The 19766-nt window shown below is 44.4% G+C and overlaps 1 protein-coding gene across 2 annotated transcripts; it reads left to right on the top strand.

Moving 5' to 3' along the window:
* Positions 1 to 9891: 9891 nt before the first annotated feature.
* Positions 9892 to 19028, top strand: LOC139541268 (uncharacterized). 2 transcript variants are annotated; one of them, XM_071345728.1, is made up of 4 exons: positions 9892 to 10298; positions 11997 to 12140; positions 12309 to 12517; positions 18039 to 19028. In XM_071345728.1, exons 1-4 carry the CDS (start codon positions 10167 to 10169, stop codon positions 18193 to 18195), a joined length of 642 nt encoding a protein of 213 aa, XP_071201829.1. In that variant the 5' UTR covers positions 9892 to 10166; the 3' UTR covers positions 18196 to 19028. The 2 variants fall into 2 exon arrangements, with proteins under 2 accessions (XP_071201829.1, XP_071201828.1); XM_071345727.1 differs by having other exon boundaries at positions 11997 to 12164.
* Positions 19029 to 19766: the final 738 nt, after the last annotated feature.

Genomic DNA, 19766 nt, shown 5'->3' with positions numbered 1-19766 from the left:
CTAACTCCAAAAAGTTTTGGGACACTGTAAAGTCCATGGAGAACAGCTGCCCACTGCACTGAGGCTAGGTAACACGGTCACCACCGATAAATCCATGATAATCGAAAATTTCAATAAGCATTTCTCTACGGCTGGCCATGCTTTCCTCCTGGCTACTCCAACCATGGCCAACAGCTCCGCCCCCCCACAACTACTCGCCCGAGCCTCCCCAGCTTCTCCTTCACCCAAATCCAGATAGCAGATGTTCTGAAAGGGGTGCAAAACCTGGACCCTTACAAATCAGCTGGGCTAGACAATCTGGACCCTCTCTTTCTAAAACTATCCGCCGCCATTGTTGCAACCCCTATTACCAGCCTGTTCAACCTCTCTTTCGTATCGTCCGAGATCCCTAAAGATTGGAAAGCTGCCGCAGTCATCCCCCTCCTCAAAGGGGGTGACACTCTAGACCCAAACTGCTATAGACCTATATCCATCCTGCCCTGCCTCTCTAAAGTATTCAAAAGCCAAGTTAATAAACAGATCACTGACCATTTCGAATCCCACCGTACCTTCTCCGCTGTGCAATCCGGTTTCCGAGCCGGTCACAGGTGCACCTCAGCCACGCTCAAGGTACTAAACGATATAATAACCACCATCGATAAAAGACAGTACTGTGCAGCCGTCTTCATCGATCTGGCCAAGGCTTTCGACTCTGTCAATCACCGTATTCTTATCGGCAGACTCAACAGCCTTCGTTTCTCTAATGACTGCCTCGCCTGGTTCACCAACTACTTTGCAGACAGAGTTCAGTGTGTCAAATCGGAGGGCATGTTGTCCGGACCTCTGGCAGTCTCTATGGGGGTACCACAGGGTTCAATTCTCGGGCCAACTCTTTTCTCTGTATATATCAATGATGTCGCTCTTGCTGCGGGCGATTCCCTGATCCACCTCTATGCAGACGACACCATTCTGTATACTTCTGGTCCTTCCTTGGACACTGTGCTAACTATCCTCCAAACGAGCTTCATTGCCATACAACACTCCTTCCGTGGCCTCCAACTGCTCTTAAACGCTAGTAAAACCAAATGCATGCTTTTCAACCGTTCGCTGCCCGCACCCGCCCGCCCGACTAGCATCAGCACCCTGGACGGTTCTGACCTAGAATATGTGGACAACTATAAATACCTAGGTGTCTGGCTAGACTGTAAACTGTCCTTCCAGACTCATATTAAACATCTCCAATCCAAAATCAAATCTAGAATCGGCTTTCTATTTCGCAACAAAGCCTCCTTCACTCACGCCGCCAAACATACCCTAGTAAAACTGACTATCCTGCCGATTCTCGACTTCGGCGATGTCATCTACAAAATAGCTTCCAATACTCTACTCAGCAATCTGGATGCAGTCTATCACAGTGCCATCCGTTTTGTTACCAAATCACCTTATACCACCCACCACTGCGACCTGTTGTCACGCCCTGACCTTAGAGATCCTTTTTATTCTCTATTTTGGTTAGGTCAGGGTGTGACTAGGGTGGGTACTCTAGTTTTTGCATTTCTATGTTGACCTGGTATGGTTCCCAATCAGAGGCAGCTGTCTATCGTTGTCTCTGATTGGGGATTATATTTAGGCAGCCTTTTCCACCTGTTTTGTGTGGGATCTTGATTTGGTATTGTTGCTTTTTAGCCCTACAAAGCTGAACATTTCGTTTTGTTACTCTTTATTGTTTTGTTGCTGGTTCACATAAATAAATATGATTAACCTACCCCACGCTGCATCTTGGTCCGACCATCCTTCAAACAACGATCGTTACACCTGTATGCTCTAGTGGGCTGGCCCTCGCTACATATTCGTCGCCAGACCCACTGGCTCCAGGTCATCTATAAGTCTATGCTAGGTAAAGCTCCGCCTTATCTCAGTTCATTGTTCACAATAACAACACCCCCCGTAGCACACGTTCCAGCAGGTATATCTCACTGATCATCCCCAAAGCCAACACCTCATTTGGCCGACTTTCCTTCCAGTTCTCTGCTGCCAGTGACGGGAACGAATTGCAAAAATCGCTGAAGCTGGAGACTTTTATTTCCCTCACCAACTTTAAACATCAGCTATCTGAGCAGCTAACCGATCGCTGCAGCTGTACATAGTCCATCTGTAAATAGCCCACCCAATCAACCTACCTCATCCCCATACTGTTTTTATTTACTTTTCTGCTCTTTTGCACACCAGTATCTCTACTTGCACATCATAATCAAATCAAATCAAATCAAATCTTTATTTGTCACATACACATTGTTAGCAGATGTTAATGCGAGTGTAGCGAAATGCTTGTGCTTCTAGTTCCGACAATGCAGTAATAACCAACAAGTAATCTAACCTAACAATTCCACAACTACTACCTTATACACACAAGTGTAAAGGGATAAAGAATATGTACATAAAGATATATGAATGAGTGATGGTACAGAACGGCATAGGCAAGATGCAGTAGATGGTATAGAGTACAGTATATACATATGAGATGAGTAATGTAGGGTATGTAAACATAAAGTGGCATAGTTTAAAGTGGCTAGTGATACATGTATTACATAAAGATGGCAAGATGCAGTAGATGATATAGAGTACAGTATATACATATACATATGAGATGAGTAATGTAGGGTATGTAAACATTATATTAAGTGGCATTGTTTAAAGTGGCTAGTGGTACATTTTTACATAATTTCCATCAATTCCCATTATTAAAGTGGCTGGAGTTGAGTCAGTATGTTGGCAGCGGCCGCTAAATGTTAGTGGTGGCTGTTTAACAGTCTGATGGCCTTGAGATAGAAGCTGTTTTTCAGTCTCTCGGTCCCTGCTTTGATGCACCTGTACTGACCTCGCCTTCTGGATGATAGCGGGGTGAACAGGCAGTGGCTTGGGTGGTTGTTGTCCTTGATGATCTATATGGCCTTCCTGTGACATCGGGTGGTGTAGGTGTCCTGGAGGGCAGGTAGTTTGCCCCCGGTGATGCGTTCTGCAGACCTCACTACCCTCTGGAGAGCCTTACGGTTGTGGGCGGAGCAGTTGCCGTACCAGGCGGTGATACAGCCCGACAGGATGCTCTCGATTGTGCATCTGTAGAAGTTTGTGAGTGCTTTTGGTGACAAGCCGAATTTCTTCAGCCTCCTGAGGTTGAAGAGGCGCTGCTGCGCCTTCTTCACAACGCTGTCTGTGTGGATGGACCAATTCAGTTTGTCCGTGATGTGTACACCGAGGAACTTAAAACTTTCCACCTTCTCCACTATTGACCCGTCGATGTGGATAGGGGGGTGCTCCCTCTGCTGTTTCCTGAAGTCCACAATCATCTCCTTTGTTTTGTTGACGTTGAGTGTGAGGTTATTTTCCTGACACCACACTCCGAGGGCCCTCACCTCCTCCCTGTAGGCCGTCTCGTCGTTGTTGGTAATCAAGTCTACCACTGTAGTGTGATCCGCAAACTTGATGATTGAGTTGGAGGCGTGCATGGCCACGCAGTCGTGGGTGAACAGGGAGTACAGGAGAGGGCTCAGAACGCACCCTTGTGGGGCCCCAGTGTTGAGGATCAGCGGGGTGGAGATGTTGTTACCTACCCTCACCACCTGGGGGTGGCCCGTCAGGAAGTCCAGGACCCAGTTGCACAGGGCGGGGTCGAGACCCAGGGTCTCGAGCTTGATGACGAGATTGGAGGGTACTATGGTGTTAAATGCTGAGCTGTAGTCGATGAACAGCATTCTCACATAGGTATTCCTCTTGTCCAGATGGGTTAGGGCAGTGTGCAGTGTGGTTGCGATTGCGTCGTCTGTGGACCTATTGGGTCGGTAAGCAAATTGGAGTGGGTCTAGGGTGTCCGGTAGGGTGGAGGTGATATGGTCCTTGACTAGTCTCTCAAAGCACTTCATGATGACGGAGGTGAGTGCTACGGGGCGGTAGTCGTTTAGCTCAGTTACCTTAGCTTTCTTGGGAACAGGAACAATGGTGACCCTCTTGAAGCATGTGGGAACAGCAGACTGGGATAAGGATTGATTGAATATGTCCGTAAACACACCAGCCAGCTGGTCTGCGCATGCTCTGAGGACGCGGCTGGGAATGCCGTCTGGGCCTGCAGCCTTGCGAGGGTTAACACGTTTAAATGTTTTACTCACCTCGGCTGCAGTGAAGGAGAGCCCGCAGGTTTTGGTAGCGGGCCGTGTCAGTGGCACTGTATTGTCCTCAAAGCGAGCAAAAAAGTTATTTAGCCTGTCTGGGAGCAAGACATCCTGGTCCGCGACAGGGCTGGTTTTCTTTTTGTAATCCGTGATTGACTGTAGACCCTGCCACATACCTCTTGTGTCTGAGCTGTTGAATTGTGACTCTATTTTGTCTCTGTACTGGGACTTAGCTTGTTTGATTGCCTTGCGGAGAGAATAGCTACACTGTTTGTATTCGGTCATGTTTCAGGTCACCTTGCCCTGGTTAAAAGCAGTGGTTCGCGCTTTCAGTTTCACGCGAATGCTGCCGTCAATCCACGGTTTCTGGTTTGGGAATGTTTTAATCGTTGCTGTGGGTACGACATTGTCAATGCACTTTCTAATGAACTCGCTCACCGAATCAGCATATTCGTCAATGTTGTTGTTGGACGCAATGCGGAACATATTCCAATCCGCGTAATCGAAGCAGTCTTGAAGCGTGGAATCAGATTGGTCGGACCAGCGTTGAACAGACCTGAGCGCGGGAGCTTGTTGTTTTAGTTTCTGTTTGTAGGCTGGAAGCAACAAAATGGAGTCGTGGTCAGCTTTTCCGAAAGGAGGGCGGGGGAGGGCCTTATATGCGTCGCGGAAGTTAGTATAACAATGATCCAAGGTTTTACCAGCCCTGGTAGCACAATCGATATGCTGATAGAATTTAGGGAGTTTTGTTTTTAGATTAGCCTTGTTAAAATCCCCAGCTACGATGAATGCAGCCTCAGGGTGTGTGGTTTCCAGTTTACAAAGAGTCAGATAAAGTTCGTTCAGGGCCATCGATGTGTCTGCTTGGGGGGGAATATATACGGCTGTGATTATAATCGAAGAGAATTCCCTTGGTAGATAATGCGGTCGACATTTGATTGTGAGGAGTTCTAGATCAGGTGAACAGAATGACTTGAGTTCCTGTATGTTGTTATGATCACACCACGTCTCGTTAATCATAAGGCATACACCCCCGCCCCTCTTCTTACCAGAAAGATGTATGTTTCTGTCGGCGCGATGCGTGAAGAAACCAGCTGGCTGCACCGACTCCGTTAGCGTCTCTTGAGTTAGCCATGTTTCCGTGAAGCAGAGGACGTTACAATCCCTGATGTCTCTCTGGAATGTTACCCGTGCTCGGATTTCTGCTCATTTACCACTCCAGTGTTAATCTGCTAAATTGTAATTATTCGCTCCTATGGCCTATTTATTGCCTACCTCCTCATGCCTTTTGCACACACTGTATATAGACTTTCTTTTTTTTCTACTGTGTCACTGACTTGTTTATTGTGTTTTTGGCTTGTTTATTGTTTATTCCATGTGTAACTCTGTGTTGTTGTCTGTGTCACACTGCTATGCTTTATCTTGGCCAGGTCGCAGTTGTAGATGAGAACTTGTTCTCAACTAGCTAACCTGGTTAAATAAAGGTTAAACATATATATATTTTTTTTACTGAGGAGTGGCTTCCATCTGGCCACTCTACCATAAGGGCCTGATTGGTGGAGTGCTGCAGAGATGGTTGTCCTTCTGGAAGGTTATCCCATCTCCATAGAGGAACTCTAGAGCTCTGTCAGAGTGACATTGGGTTCTTGGTCACCTTCATGACTAAGGCCCTTCTCCCACGATTGCATAGTTTGGCCAAGCGGCCAGCTCTAGGAAGAGTCTTGGTGGTTTCAAAGTTCTTCCATTTAAGAATGATGGAGGCCACTGTGTTCTTCGGGACCTTCAATGCTGCAGACATTTTATGGTACCCTTACCCAGATCTGTGCTTCGACACAATCCTGTCTCGGAGCTCTACGGACAATTCCTTCGACCTCATGGCTTGGTTTTTGCTCTGACATGCACTGTCAACTGTGGGACCTTATATAGACAGGTGTGTGCCTTTCCAAATCATGTCCAATCAATTGAATTTACCAAAGGTCTCTACAACTTGATTGGAGTGCTCATCTCAAGGATGATCAATGGAAAGCTAAATTTCGAGTCTCATAGCAGAGTCTGAATACTTATGTAAATAAGGTATTTCTAAAATCCTGTTTTCGCTTTGTCATTATGGGGTATTGTGTGTAGATTGCTTAGGATTTTTATTTAATTAATCCATTTTAGAATAAGGCTGTAACGTAACAAAATGTGGAAAAAGTCAAGGGGTCTGAATACTTTCCGAAGGCACTGTATAAAACAGGAATATCACATTTTTGGCTGCACTGGGCCTTTAAAGTGCATAAAAGGTCAATTCAAGTTCACAACGCACTGTGCATGTACTGTAACTGTTCCTTATGTGGGTGTGTGTTTGTGTGTCTAGTTCCGAGCACCAGCAGCGAGGTGTGAATGGGGGTGATGATGTGGACTACCCCCCGCTCAGCCCCCCCTCCCACTATCCCCCCTGGCTGGGCCCCCCACCTCCCTACGAGGTCGCCATCAAGAACACCTGTAGCTCCACCCACTTGCGCCGTGCCTACTCAGACGGACACCTGGCCTCGGAACCCCTGTTTGGCCAATCACGGGAGATCAGCTTCGAAGTGTGACATCACTTCAGACAGGCCCACACACTGCCTTCACCAACCACACCGCAAGAGGAACACTGTGGCCACACCCTTCACTTAGGCTCCTCTAATCAGTTGTCAACCAAGAGTTAGTGACAGGAATAGGAGATGGACCTGAATCAACACGTATAGCAACATGTCTCTGTCTGTCTGTCTTCAACAACCTGTAGTTTAGCATGTTTTCACAAAATGCCTTTCAAATGACATTCACACATTTTCAAATTGTTCATATACTTTACCACACTCAGGGCCTCTCCCTGCCTCCGCTAACTCGGGAACAGTATATGCATGTGTAACAGAATATAAAACTGAAATACTGTTAAATTATGTGAAGTTCAACAAAATAGTTTGAGTACTTGGATTGAATTCATGCAATCTAATCCTATTGAAATCCACACGAAAAATCCAGATGTGATACATACATGTGTGTATGAGGACCTCTAGTGGTCAGTCACCTGATGATCTCCCTGTCCTGCCACCAGGATGTCCGTCCCAAGACACCTCCAGAAGAGATTCACCAGGAGGATAATAGAATGGTGCTCAGAGACACCAACTTCCTACACTCTTAGAATTTTTTTCCAAAAGGGTTATTTGGCTACCCCATAGCATAACCCTTATTTGTTCCAGGTTGAACCCTTTTTGGATTCCATGTAGAACCCTGAGGGGTTCTTCAAAGGGTTTTCCTAAGGGGACAGTCGAAGAACCCCTTAAGGATCTAGATAGCACTTTTTTTTTAATAAGAGTGTACAGCTCGGGCCCCATCCCTGGTGCTGATTACCCCCACAATAACGTCACTAATCAACAATAGGGAACAGCATCATCATCAACATCAATGGATAGCTAAAGAAAGAAAGAAACAGGCTTCACATACACAAACAGCCCAGATGTATCTCCTTGGCTGGCAAGTACTTCATCACGTTTTAATGATTACATGATGGTACTTTATAAATACACATATTGTTATTCGGTGCAATTTGGTTGTATAAGTTTGGGAATTAGATTCCAGGTTAGGTTATATTTCAATCACCATATGCTAGTAGTAGAGAAACCCGACTGGCCAGTTAATCATTACAGTATAATCACTGAAGATTATAATACCCAGATGAACAGAGGTTTGTATGTTGACTGTTTGTATGTTCGGCTTCAGAGATAATATCCTACATAGGCCAACACATTTTAACTAGTCTATTGATCATTAATTACACCACACAATGGGAATGGCATATCTCTCTCTCTCTCTCTCTCTCTCTCTCTCTCTCTCTCTCTCTCTCTCTCTCTCTTCCTGTCTGTCTCCCTTTCTCCCTCTCTCCCTCTCTCCCTCTCTCCCTGTCTGTCTCCCTCTCTCCCTGTCTGTCTCCCTCTCTCCCTGTCTGTCTGTCTGTCTGTCTGTCTGTCTGTCTGTCTGTCTGTCTGTCTGTCTGTCTGTCTGTCTGTCTGTCTGTCTGTCTGTCTGTCTGTCTGTCTGTCTGTCTGTCTGTCTGACTGACTCTTAATTCAATCCAAAGGGCTTTATTGGTATGGGAAACATGTTACATCGCCAAAGCAAGTGAAATAGAATATAAACAAAAGTGTCTCTCGCTCTCTCTTTCACACACACACACACACAAACACACACATCCTACTGGGCACACCATATAATTTCAACGTGAATAGTTGAGACATTGATCAATGAGATTACAACCTATATTCAACCAATCAAAAAGACAGACAAAACTTAGTTGAATTTCCAATTTAATAGGCTATTTATTGTATTTCAAAAGTGATATTGAATTGTGTTTGGTTATCAACGCAACCAAAAATCTACATTTGAAGGAGATGTATCTTCTGCTTGGATAGTTGTGCCACCGACTTAGTCTGGCTTTAATTCTAGTTTCTCTACAAATTAAAAATGTATTGGATGTGTTGGATTCATTACTCCATCTCAACCAAAAATCTAAGTTAAAGAATAAGACTAAATCAAATCAATCTTTAAATGCACTGAAATGCCTATTCTTTAACTTAGATTTTTGGTTGAGATGGAGACGTGAATCTAATATATCAATATTAATTTGTAGACAAACTGGAATTAAAGCCTATTAAGTCAGTGGCACAGATATAACTATCCAAGCAGAAGACACATGTCCTTCAAATGTTGATATTTGGTTCTGTTGACAAACAAACACAATTCAATATCACTAAAGATCATACATTTGAAATCAACCAGAGCTTGAAACTATAGGCCTATTGTATTTTCAATGTTTTGTTGAATTCTGGGTTGAATTGAAACAATAGTCATAAGAAGTATTCACATCCCTTGACTTTTTCCACATTTTGTTATGCTATATAGCCTGAATTTAAAATTGATTAAATTGAGATTGGCCTACACACAAGATTGGCCTACACACAATACACAGAGTCCCTGCCCATCTTCCGAAAACACAACCCTACCTCTTCAAAGAGTATTTTAAATAATCCCACAGCACCCTCAAAAAATGCCTTTCGTGAACTACCATTTTTCTTCCTTACTAGCTCTGACTTTGCTGATAGGTATTTCATTGAGGGAACATGTATTTACTATGACTGTGATATGCGGTCGTCCCACATATTTTAAAATTAATGCACTAATTGTAAGTCGCTCTGGATAAGAGGCTAAGAGCATCTGCTAAATGTCAAAAATGTAAAAAGCAAACACTCTTTTCACGACACTTTAGTAAGGTTAGGATAATTAACATAGCAGGTTAGGAGACTGAGGTCAGGAAAAGGGTTCGGGTTAGGGTTATCAAAAATGCTCTCCTAACATGCTACGACCACTTTGCATCGAAGTGGGGTGAAAGTGTCCCAAAAACAGTAGTTTATGTTGATTACTTATTTCAAATCCAATGTATTTCCCACGTATATTCCACTACACAATAAATTGTAAAAACATTTTCAAATCCAATGTATTTTCCACGTATATTCCACTACACAATAAATTGTAAAATTATGTTGAAACAACATTGCTTTAATCCGTTTGTGCCTGTGGGATGACACAGCCAGCGTCATCTGGGTTCTTTGCAGCGTTCAGACAACATCCAAACATATTTCTGACAAACACTGACGACATTCAGATCCTTCTCTTCTCCGCCACTGCCCTGCCCTGCCCACCTCCCTCCCCTTCCTCTCTCTGTTCTCTCCTTTCCTCCTCCTGAATAACGGTCAGAAACCGACTTCCTCTGACCACGCGCAGAACGGGGCTGTGTGACTACCCGGGGCAAGTGTCCTGCCATGCCCACACAGCAAAACAAATTTAATATGTCGACCGCGATGTCCCGTTATAAAGGATTTAACGGCTCTCTGGCAAAGCAAGCGGGATGAGTTTTAAGTTATAGCTCGCTCGGTTGTTCGGAACATTTAGATTTTTGAGATTCTTCATTTTTGTTTAGATAATCAGATCTCCCTACGCCACATGGAAAGCAAAAAGGAAGTGAAACTAGCTGAGGAAAAATGGAGTAAAAAGAACACGCAGAGGTTTAGAAACGAAATAATCATCTCCTTGTCATTTATCCCTGGCTCGGCACTGGAGAAGCCTCTTCAGAAGGTAAAGTAGTGAGATTGTACAGTGGGGCAAAAAAGTATTTAGTCAGCCACCAATTGTGCAAGTTCTCCCACTTAAAAAGATGAGAGAGGCCTGTAATTTTCATCATAGGTACACTTCAACTATGACAGACAAAATGAGAAAAAAAATCCAGAAAATCACATTGTAGGATTTTTTATGAATTTATTTGCAAATTATGATGGAAAATAAGTATTTGGTCACCTACAAACAAGCAAGATTTCTGGCTCTCACAGACCTGTAACTTCTTCTTTAAGAGGCTCCTCTGTCCTCCACTCGTTACCTGTATTAATGGCACCTGTTTGAACTTGTTATCAGTATAAAAGACACCTGTCCACAACCTCAAACAGTCACACTCCAAACTCCACTATGGCCAAGACCAAAGAGCTGTCAAAGGACACCAGAAACAAAATTGTAGACCTGCACCAGGCTGGGAAGACTGAATCTGCAATAGGTAAGCAGCTTGGTTTGAAGAAATCAACTGTGGGAGCAATTATTAGGAAATGGAAGACATACAAGACCACTGATAATCTCCCTCGATCTGGGGCTCCACGCAAGATCTCACCCCGTGGGGTCAAAATGATCACAAGAACGGTGAGCAAAAATCCCAGAACCACACGGGGGGACCTAGTGAATGACCTGCAGAGAGTTGGGACCAAAGTAACAAAGCCTACCATCAGTAACACACTACGCCGCCAGGGACTCAAATCCTGCAGTGCCAGACGTGTCCCCCTGCTTAAGCCAGTACATGTCCAGGCCTGTCTGAAGTTTGCTAGAGAGCATTTGGATGATCCAGAAGAAGATTGGGAGAATGTCATATGGTCAGATGAATCCAAAATATAACTTTTTGGTAAAAACTCAACTCGTCGTGTTTGGAGGACAAAGAATGCTGAGTTGCATCCAAAGAACACCATACCTACTGTGAAGCATGGGGGTGGAAACATCATGCTTTGGGGCTGTTTTTCTGCAAAGGGACCAGGACGACTGATCCGTGTAAAGGAAAGAATGAATGGGGCCATGTATCGTGAGATTTTGAGTGAAAACCTCCTTCCATCAGCAAGGGCATTGAAGATGAAACGTGGCTGGGTCTTTCAGCATGACAATGATCCCAAACACACCGCCCGGGCAACGAAGGAGTGGCTTCGTAAGAAGCATTTCAAGGTCCTGGAGTGGCCTAGCCAGTCTCCAGATCTCAACCCCATAGAAAATCTTTGGAGGGAGTTGAAAGTCCGTGTTGCCCAGAAATAGCCCCAAAACATCACTGCTCTAGAGGAGATCTGCATGGAGGAATGGGCAACAGTGTGTGAAAACCTTGCGAAGACTTACAGAAAATGTTTGACCTCTGTCATTGCCAACAAAGGGTATATAACAAAGTATTGAGATAAACTTTTGTTATTGACCAAATACTTATTTTCCACCATAATTTGCAAATAAATTCATTAAAAATCCTACAATGTGATTTTCTGGATTTTTTTTTCTCATTTTGTCTGTCATAGTTGAAGTGTACCTATGATGAAAATTACAGGCCTCTCTCATCTTTTTAAGTGGGAGAACTTGCACAATTGGTGGCTGACTAAATACTTTTTTGCCCCACTGTATGTGCCCTCTGACAGTTCAATCAACACGTGATCATCTGATAACTCTCAACCCTTTGTCTTTGATCTCTCTCTCTCTTTCCTGCAGATTGTGAATGAGGGTGTGATGGTGTTGGAGGAGGAGTGTGGAGGTGTGTGTGAGCCAAGCCAGGGGGTAGCACCATGCAGACAGGAGGAGAGAAAGCGGCCATCTCCCCAGGGTGTGCTGCTATCTCTAGGCCCGGTGATGATGGTAGGAGGGGGCCGCATTCTAGATGTGTGTGTGTGTTACCTACTAAAATAATATGTTAACTAAATTGCAGATGGTGTCCTGGCTTACTGTGTGTGTGTGTGTGTGTGTGTGTGTGTGTGTGTGTGTGTGTGTGTGTGTGTGTGTGTGTGTGTGTGTGTGTGTGTGTAGGTAGTAGGGGGTTTCCTGACTTTCCTGACTCTGCAAGGTCCAGGGCTGTGGATGGGGGTGCTGATGGCTGTTACCGGGGCAACACTGACCATCGCTGGGCTCTGTATTTTAATGACAACGCTACAGGTGTCGGATGTACCTGGACACTTCCTGTTACACCCCCGCACAGGAACGCGCTATAGCCCACACCAGGCCCTAGCCATCCAGAGGTACAAACACACCAGGGTTTCTGTTAGCCGGTAATAGCCGGCTTTTGGCCGATCGAAAAATAGAAAAGCCGATTAATAAAATTCGCACCAGCCATTTGTCCGGGAGAAGAAGAAAAAAATCCCATTGCGGAATAATGCCTTTTAGCCTATTCATTGATGTAAATACCAGTCGATGTAAATACATTTGACTTATCAAGCTTATCGGTCTATAGGTTAATTTGCATTATAAATTGGGTGGTTTGAGCCCTGAATGCTGATTGGCTGATACCATGGGTATGACAAAAAATTACTTTTTACTGTTCTAATTAAGTTGGTAACCAGTTTATAATAGCAATAAGGCACCTCAGAGTGTGGTATATGGCCAATATACCACGGCTAAGGGCTGTATCCAGGCACTCTGTGTTGTGTCCTGCATAAGAACAGCCCTTAGCCATGGTATATTGGCCATATACCACACCCCTCTGGCCTTATTGCTTAATTATACCATGGCATTGTTGAATACTTGTTTCTGATTGGCTTGAAGGGCATTCTAGAGCATGCATTATTTCCCTATAAGGCACAATATAATTGCACCTTACAGTTCAAAGGCTATAGTTAATTTTTACATGTTCTATGTTTGAGCTGCTTTTGAAAGCAAAAGTCGAATTGAAAACATTGTCATTATTGAATTCAATTTTCATAATGGCACGCTAGGACTGATGGTTTGTTAGCTAAACTAACAAGTCTGTTTGTTTAGTTACCACAGCAACTACTGTAGCTATCTAGTAAACTTGCTAGCTACTTCAGTGGATGATGAACACATTTCTACCAGCAAATGAACACGTTTTTAGCGGCAAATGTGTTAAACTATAGCCATGGTATAAAAGGGATAATCAACTCGGGGCTTTATGCGTTCTCTGGAAAATAATGCAACTCCGTGAAAGGTTCGTTTCTATAGAACGCATAGCCACTTGTTGATTATCCCGTACTAATTTAGTGGAATTAAATTAGCGCGTCTGTACAGTATATTCGTTATGTATTTTATGTATCACACGCTTACAACATACAGATAGAGAGTCTTTGACCGGAAAATCTTTCAGACAGCGTGAGAGGAGCTGCTACAACATCTCAAACAGCAAATGCATAGGCACCGGAAGGCAGGCCTTATAAGTGCGTCGCACACCACTTTGCAAATAAGCTAGAGGCCGTATGCATTTTGGAAACATATACTTAATTGTTTGAAACCTGAACGTTTTACTAAATATTATGAGGTATGTCTTTACGTTGCTTCAAAGTAGCCTAGCCAAAAGCAGACCATATCCGTGGAGGCAATTATTTAAACATTCTTTCATTGTCCAGTAGCCAAAGGCACAATCCTAGTCATACAGCCACCCATGCTAGTTGTTGCATATTAGATCTCCCCAATTAAAAAATTTGAAACGGATATTTTAATCTGTCACATTAAACCGCTCGCATGTGCGGTGCGCTTTTGACAATGGTGTTTTTCCGCTATTTGAATTATGGAACAAACATTCGCACGTAGCCTACTGCCTTGTGCGCACTCCTGCCGTTTTAATGTGAAGAAATAATTGTTTATCAACGTTTTAAGCTAAATGTTCTAATATGTTGCATCAGACTCATTGGTCACTTAATCTAATATCTTCAAAGTGCGCATCAGTATTCGGTAAGAAGGACCACACACAATTGCATCCTGGAATTATGAATTAGCATAATATAGATGTTATTTTTGTCATTCTGAGCACCGTGGGTGGACACCCTAATCAGGTTACGTACCCAATGCATATAGGTCTGGTAAATGTCTCAAATGTCCGGTAAAGTAAAATGCTGCCCGTCAAATGTCAGGCGCCACATTTTCCTTGCGGAAATCCTGACACACACACACACACACACTCCCCTAGCCTCGCCTGCTCTGCTCTGTTGTAACTGTCAGTAAGTTTAAACAAGGTTAGTTCTGCTCAGTGTCCAACCGACTCATGCACGAACACATACATGCATGAGCGCTCACACACACATACACACAGAGAGAGATAAAGAGAGCAGAGTAGCAGCCAGGAACAGTGAGCCATCAGGTTATTATTATTGAAGCAGATGTTGACCAGAGGAGCTCAACACTAATAAACTGTATCTTTCAAGCTATTCTTCAGTGGGTACATAGATGGGTTAGCTGACAACTTCACGAAAACAATGCGCATGCCTTAAAGGGGCAGAAGTCCGTGAGGTGTCGTGATTCTGGATGGCCAGATGGCTAGCAACAATGACAAGAAACTATCATGTGGGGAATCGTGGCGTGTTTCATCTTGTTCTTGATACCATGTCTTGTTTTGAGATGTTTTGATTGATTTCATGTCAATACTAATATGGCTAAAATTCGCTATCTAGCTAGCCAACAACTGTAACGATGTATTTGAGAGACAACAAGTGGTCATTGTACACATTTATTGCAAAATATCGTTTACATGTTGTCAACATTCTAAGCTAACCCCTTCTGTTTTGCCCCATAGTTTTGCATGCGTCGTTCTTTTTGCTAAACAACCAACCTGTCTATACTATGGCTCAGTATAGAACAGCCATCAGTCACCTCACATTGCTTTTTTCAGCTTGGTTAGTTCGGAGATAACATAAAAGCTAACTAGATAATCCACCGTTTGGCTTCAGCCTCAAGCCTTATTATGTCACTGAGCAGGATGGACAGGAGACAATAAATGTATTCTGGGAGACAAGGAATGGTTGCTATTAAAGCACAAGATGGATTTGGTTGACTCCCTGTACAGTAAATGGAGATACACTATACAGTGCATTCGTGAAGTATTCAGACCCCTTGACTTTTTCCACATTTTGTTGTTACAGCCTTATTCTAAAATGGATTAAATGTGTTTTTTCCTCATCAATCTACACACAATACCCCATAATGACAAAGTGAAAACAGGATTTTAGACATTTTTGCAAATGAATTAAAAATCAAAAACATAAATACCTTATTTACATAAGTATTCAGAACTTTTGCTATGAGACTCGAAATTGAGCTCAGGTGCATCCTGTTTCCACTGATCAACCTTGACATGTTTCTACAACTTGATTGGAGTCCACCTGTGGTAAATTCAATTGATTGGACATGATTTGGAAAGGCACACACCTGTCTAAATAAGGTCCCATAGTTGGCAGTGCATGTCAGAGCAAAAACCAAGCCATGAGGTCGAAGGAATTGTCCGTAGAGCTCCGAGACAGGATTGTGTCGAGGCACAGGTCTGGGGAAGGGTACCAAAACATTTCTGCAGCATTGAAGGTCCCCAAGAACACAGTGGCCTCCATAATTCCTAAATGGAAGAAGTTTGAAACCACCCAGACTCTTCCTAAAGCTGGCCGCCCGGCCAAACTGAGCAATCGGGAGAAGTGCCTTGGTCAGGGAGGGCACCAAGAACCCGATGGTCACTCTGACAGAGCTCCAGAGTTCCTCTATGGAGATGGGATAACCTTCCAGAAGGACAGCCATCTCTGCAGCACTCCACCAATCAGGCCTTTATGGTAGAGTGCCCAGACGGAAGCCACTCCTCAGTAAAAGGGACATGACAGCCTGCTTGGAGTTTATCAAAAGGCACCTAAAGGACTCTCAGATCATGAGAAACAATATACTCTGGTCTGATGAAACCAAGATTGAACTCTTTGGCCTGAATGCTAAGTGTCAGATCTGGAGGAAACCTGGCACCATCCCTACGGAGAAGAGTGGTGGTGGCAACATCATGCTGTGGGGATGTTTCTCAGTGGTAGGGACTGGGAGACTAGTCAGGATCGAGGAAAAGATGAACGGAGCAAAAACAGAGAGATCCTTGATGAAAACCTGCTCCAGAGTGCTAAGGACCTCAGACTGGGGGCGAATGTTCACCTTCCAACAGGACAACGACCCAAGACAACGCAGGAGTGGCTTCGGGACAAGTCTCTGAATGTCCTTGAGTGGCACAAACAGAGCCTGGACTTGAACCCGATTGAACATCTCTGGAGACCTGAACATAGCTGTGCAGTGACGCTCCCCATCCAACCTGACAGAACTTGAGAGGATTTGTAGAGAAGAATGGGAGAAACTCCCCAAATACAGGTGTGCGATGCTGGAGGAGTCATACCCAAGAAAACCTAAAGACTCGAGGCTGTAATAGCTGCCAAAGGTGCTTCAGCAAAGTACTGAGTAAAGGGTCTGAAAACTTATGTAAATGTGATATCATCTTTTTTAATTATTTTTTTAGCAAAAAAATCTAAAAACCTGTAGATTGATGAGGGAAAACAGTATTTAATCAGTTTTAGAATAAGCCTGTAAAATGTGTAAAAAGTCAAGGGGTCTGAATACTTTCCGAATGGACTGTATATACAAAAGTATGTGGACACAATTAGTGGATTCGGCTACTTTAGTCACACCCGTTGCTGACATGTGTATAAAATCTAGTACACTGCCATGCAATTTCCATTGGCAAACATGGCAATAGAATGCCATTACTGAAGAGCGATATGGCACCGTCATAGGATGCACCTTTCAAGCAAGTCAGTTCGTCAAATTTCTGCCCTATTAGAGCTTCCCCGGTCCACTGTAAGTGCTGTTATTGTGAAGCGGAAACGTCTAGGAGCAACAACGTCTCAGACGTGAAATGGTAGGCCACACAAGCTCACAGAACAGGACTGCGAGTGCTGAAGCGCGTAACGCGTAAAATTGTCTGTCATCAGTTGCAATACTCACTACCGAGTTCCAAACTGCCTCTGGAAGCAACGTCAGCAAAATAACTGTTTGTCGGGAGCTTCATGAAATGGGTTTCCATGGCCGAGCAGCTGCACACAAGCCGAAGATCACCAAGCGCAATGCCAAGCGTCAGCTGGAGTGGTGTGAAGCTTGCCGCCATTGGACTTTGGAGTGATGAATCTTGCGACGGACGAATCTGGGTTTTGCGGATGCCAGGAGAGTGTCACCTGCTCGAATGCATAGTGCCAACTGTAAAGTTTGGTGGAGGAGGAATAACGGTCTGGGGCTGTTTTTCATTGTTCGGGCTAGGCCCCTTAGTTCCAGTGAAGGGAAACCTTAACGCTACAGGATACAATGATATTCTAGACGATTCTGTGATTCCAACTTTGTGGAAACAGTTTTGGGAAGAACCTTTCCTGTTTCAGCATTACAATGCTCCCATGCACAAAGCGAGGTCCTTACATAAATGATTTGTCGAGATCGGCGTGGAAGAACTGCACAGAGCCCTGACATCAACCTCATCAAACACCTTTGGGATGAATTGGAACACCAACATGCGAGCCAGGCCTAATCGCCCAACATCAGTGTCCAACCTCACTAATGCTCGTGCAAGCAAGTCCCCGCAGCAATGTTCCAACATCTAGTAGAAAGCCTTCCGAGAAGAGTGGAGGCTGTTATAGCAGCAAAGGGGGACCAACTCCATATTAATGCCCATGATTTTGGAATGAGATGTTCGTCGAGCATACTTTTGGTCATGTAGTGTACTTTGTCCAAATAATCCTTCCCTCTCTCTCACTCTAGGAGGTTGGACCGGATACGCAGAGAGATGTCTGAGGACTCTGTGCAAGTGCCCCCCTCTCCACCCCTTCCCTTGCCCCCCACCCCTCCTCCTTGGGACCTGGAGGCACCCCCCTCCTACGACTCTGTCATGAAGAGCCGGGGTCCCTCTGACCTCTGAGGGCTGAGGAGACTACTGTACTGTACTGTTCTGTAACTTTGGACTATTCCCTTTGTGCCATTACAGTGGACTAAATCAACCCCCCCCCCCCCCCCGTGCTGGGAGAGACGTTGTTCTGGAATGGAGGGGCTGTAAGGGGTTGGGCGCCTCAGCGTTGTTTACATGTTAACATGACAGGTTTACATATTTGTTTGAAGAATGAGGAGTGTGTTTATAATGCTACTATTAAGACTACTACAGTGTGATACACTGCACTCCTATAAAGACATATATAACAAATATTATTCTTTTTTTAACTTTCCACCACCTCAAGTTGTTGATGTCACTTTTCAAGTCCGCTCGACGCCCATATATTTGTAGTGGAACACTGAGCTACACCAGGCAGCGAGGCCAGCTGCCAGCATCTACCCAGCACTAAGCATTCACTATCCAGAAGCACTCAGCCTTTATTACCAGTCCAAATGGATAACCCAGCCTTTAAAACCACTGTCTGACTTTCTTGCTGCTTTGGACTCCATTAGCTGTTTGTGCTGTGACTGCTCGGGGAGGTTGTGTCATTCTCCAGTGTGTGAGTGCGGGTGTGTGTTTCTGTGGTCATGTATGCACCACTGATTCTTTCTATTCACACAGCTGACATCAGGATAGACAGATGATCTCAACCAGAAGTGCCTTGTTGTTACAGCACTAGACGCTTGTTGTCACAGCACACGGTTATCTACAGCATTATTCTCTCTCTCTCTGCCCCACTGCTGCAGGGTTCCATTCTATCCACTGTTGCACTTCCTGTTTGACTGTGATGTCATGATCAACTTTAGTAAATTAATAGCCAAAGATCTCTGACTGGTTCTTGTCTCAGTTGGACTAAATACAGTGTGTTATTACTCAGTTTCTTTGTTCTGTTCTAATCTCACCTACACTTGAAGTAAATGCCTTCTCAAGGAGAGAGAGATGAAGATGTGGAGGAGAAGAGAGGAAAATACGACAGAGAGTTGGGGAGCTGAGCTGTGGGCCTTGGGCAAGGTGACACACACACACACACACACACACACACACACACACACACACACACACACACACACACACACACACACACACACACACACACACACACACACACACACACACACACACACACACACACACAACCCCTGATCTACAGTCGTCTGCAGGCTGTGAGAACCAGCAGAGTGGAACTCAGTCTGCCCTCTCTCCCCCTCTTCCTTTTCTCCTCTCCCTCACCTTCAGTGTTTGACCCAGAGACAACAGTCTAACTTAGAACTAACACATACATTAGTATAGCTTAGCTAACTCTAATAGATCAAATCTTAGCTAATACAGCACCTGTGATTAACCCTGGGTTAACTAAGCTGCATCCTAAGGCTGTCCCTTATAGTGGGTTACGGTTAGATGTCAGGGGTCAGGTTTAGCGTAGCAGTATGGTCTTTGTCTCCACTGTCTTTCCCAGAGACATAACAAAAACAAAATGAGTGCACAGGGTAAACAAATCGTACTATGGAGCTTCAGGGAGAGATAATCTTCTAGACTGATTTTTCTCCCTTTTCTCAGCCTTC

This window comes from Salvelinus alpinus, chromosome 16 (assembly GCF_045679555.1).
Source record: "Salvelinus alpinus chromosome 16, SLU_Salpinus.1, whole genome shotgun sequence".
NCBI lineage: Eukaryota > Metazoa > Chordata > Actinopteri > Salmoniformes > Salmonidae > Salvelinus > Salvelinus alpinus.
The sequence above is the reverse complement of the archived record's forward strand: the minus strand, read 5'-3'. Positions and strand labels throughout refer to the sequence as shown.

Excerpts from the sequence above, each read along its gene's own strand:
- LOC139541268 (XM_071345727.1), top strand. The coding sequence starts at position 10,167 with ATGGAAAGCAAAAAGGAAGTGAAACTAGCTGAGGAAAAATGGAGTAAA. Across the intron at positions 12,165-12,308 it reads GAGGGGGCCGCATTCTAGAT|GTAGTAGGGGGTTTCCTGAC; the intron begins GTGTGTGTGTGT and ends GTGTGTGTGTAG. Across the intron at positions 12,518-18,038 it reads CAGGCCCTAGCCATCCAGAG|GAGGTTGGACCGGATACGCA; the intron begins GTACAAACACAC and ends CTCTCACTCTAG.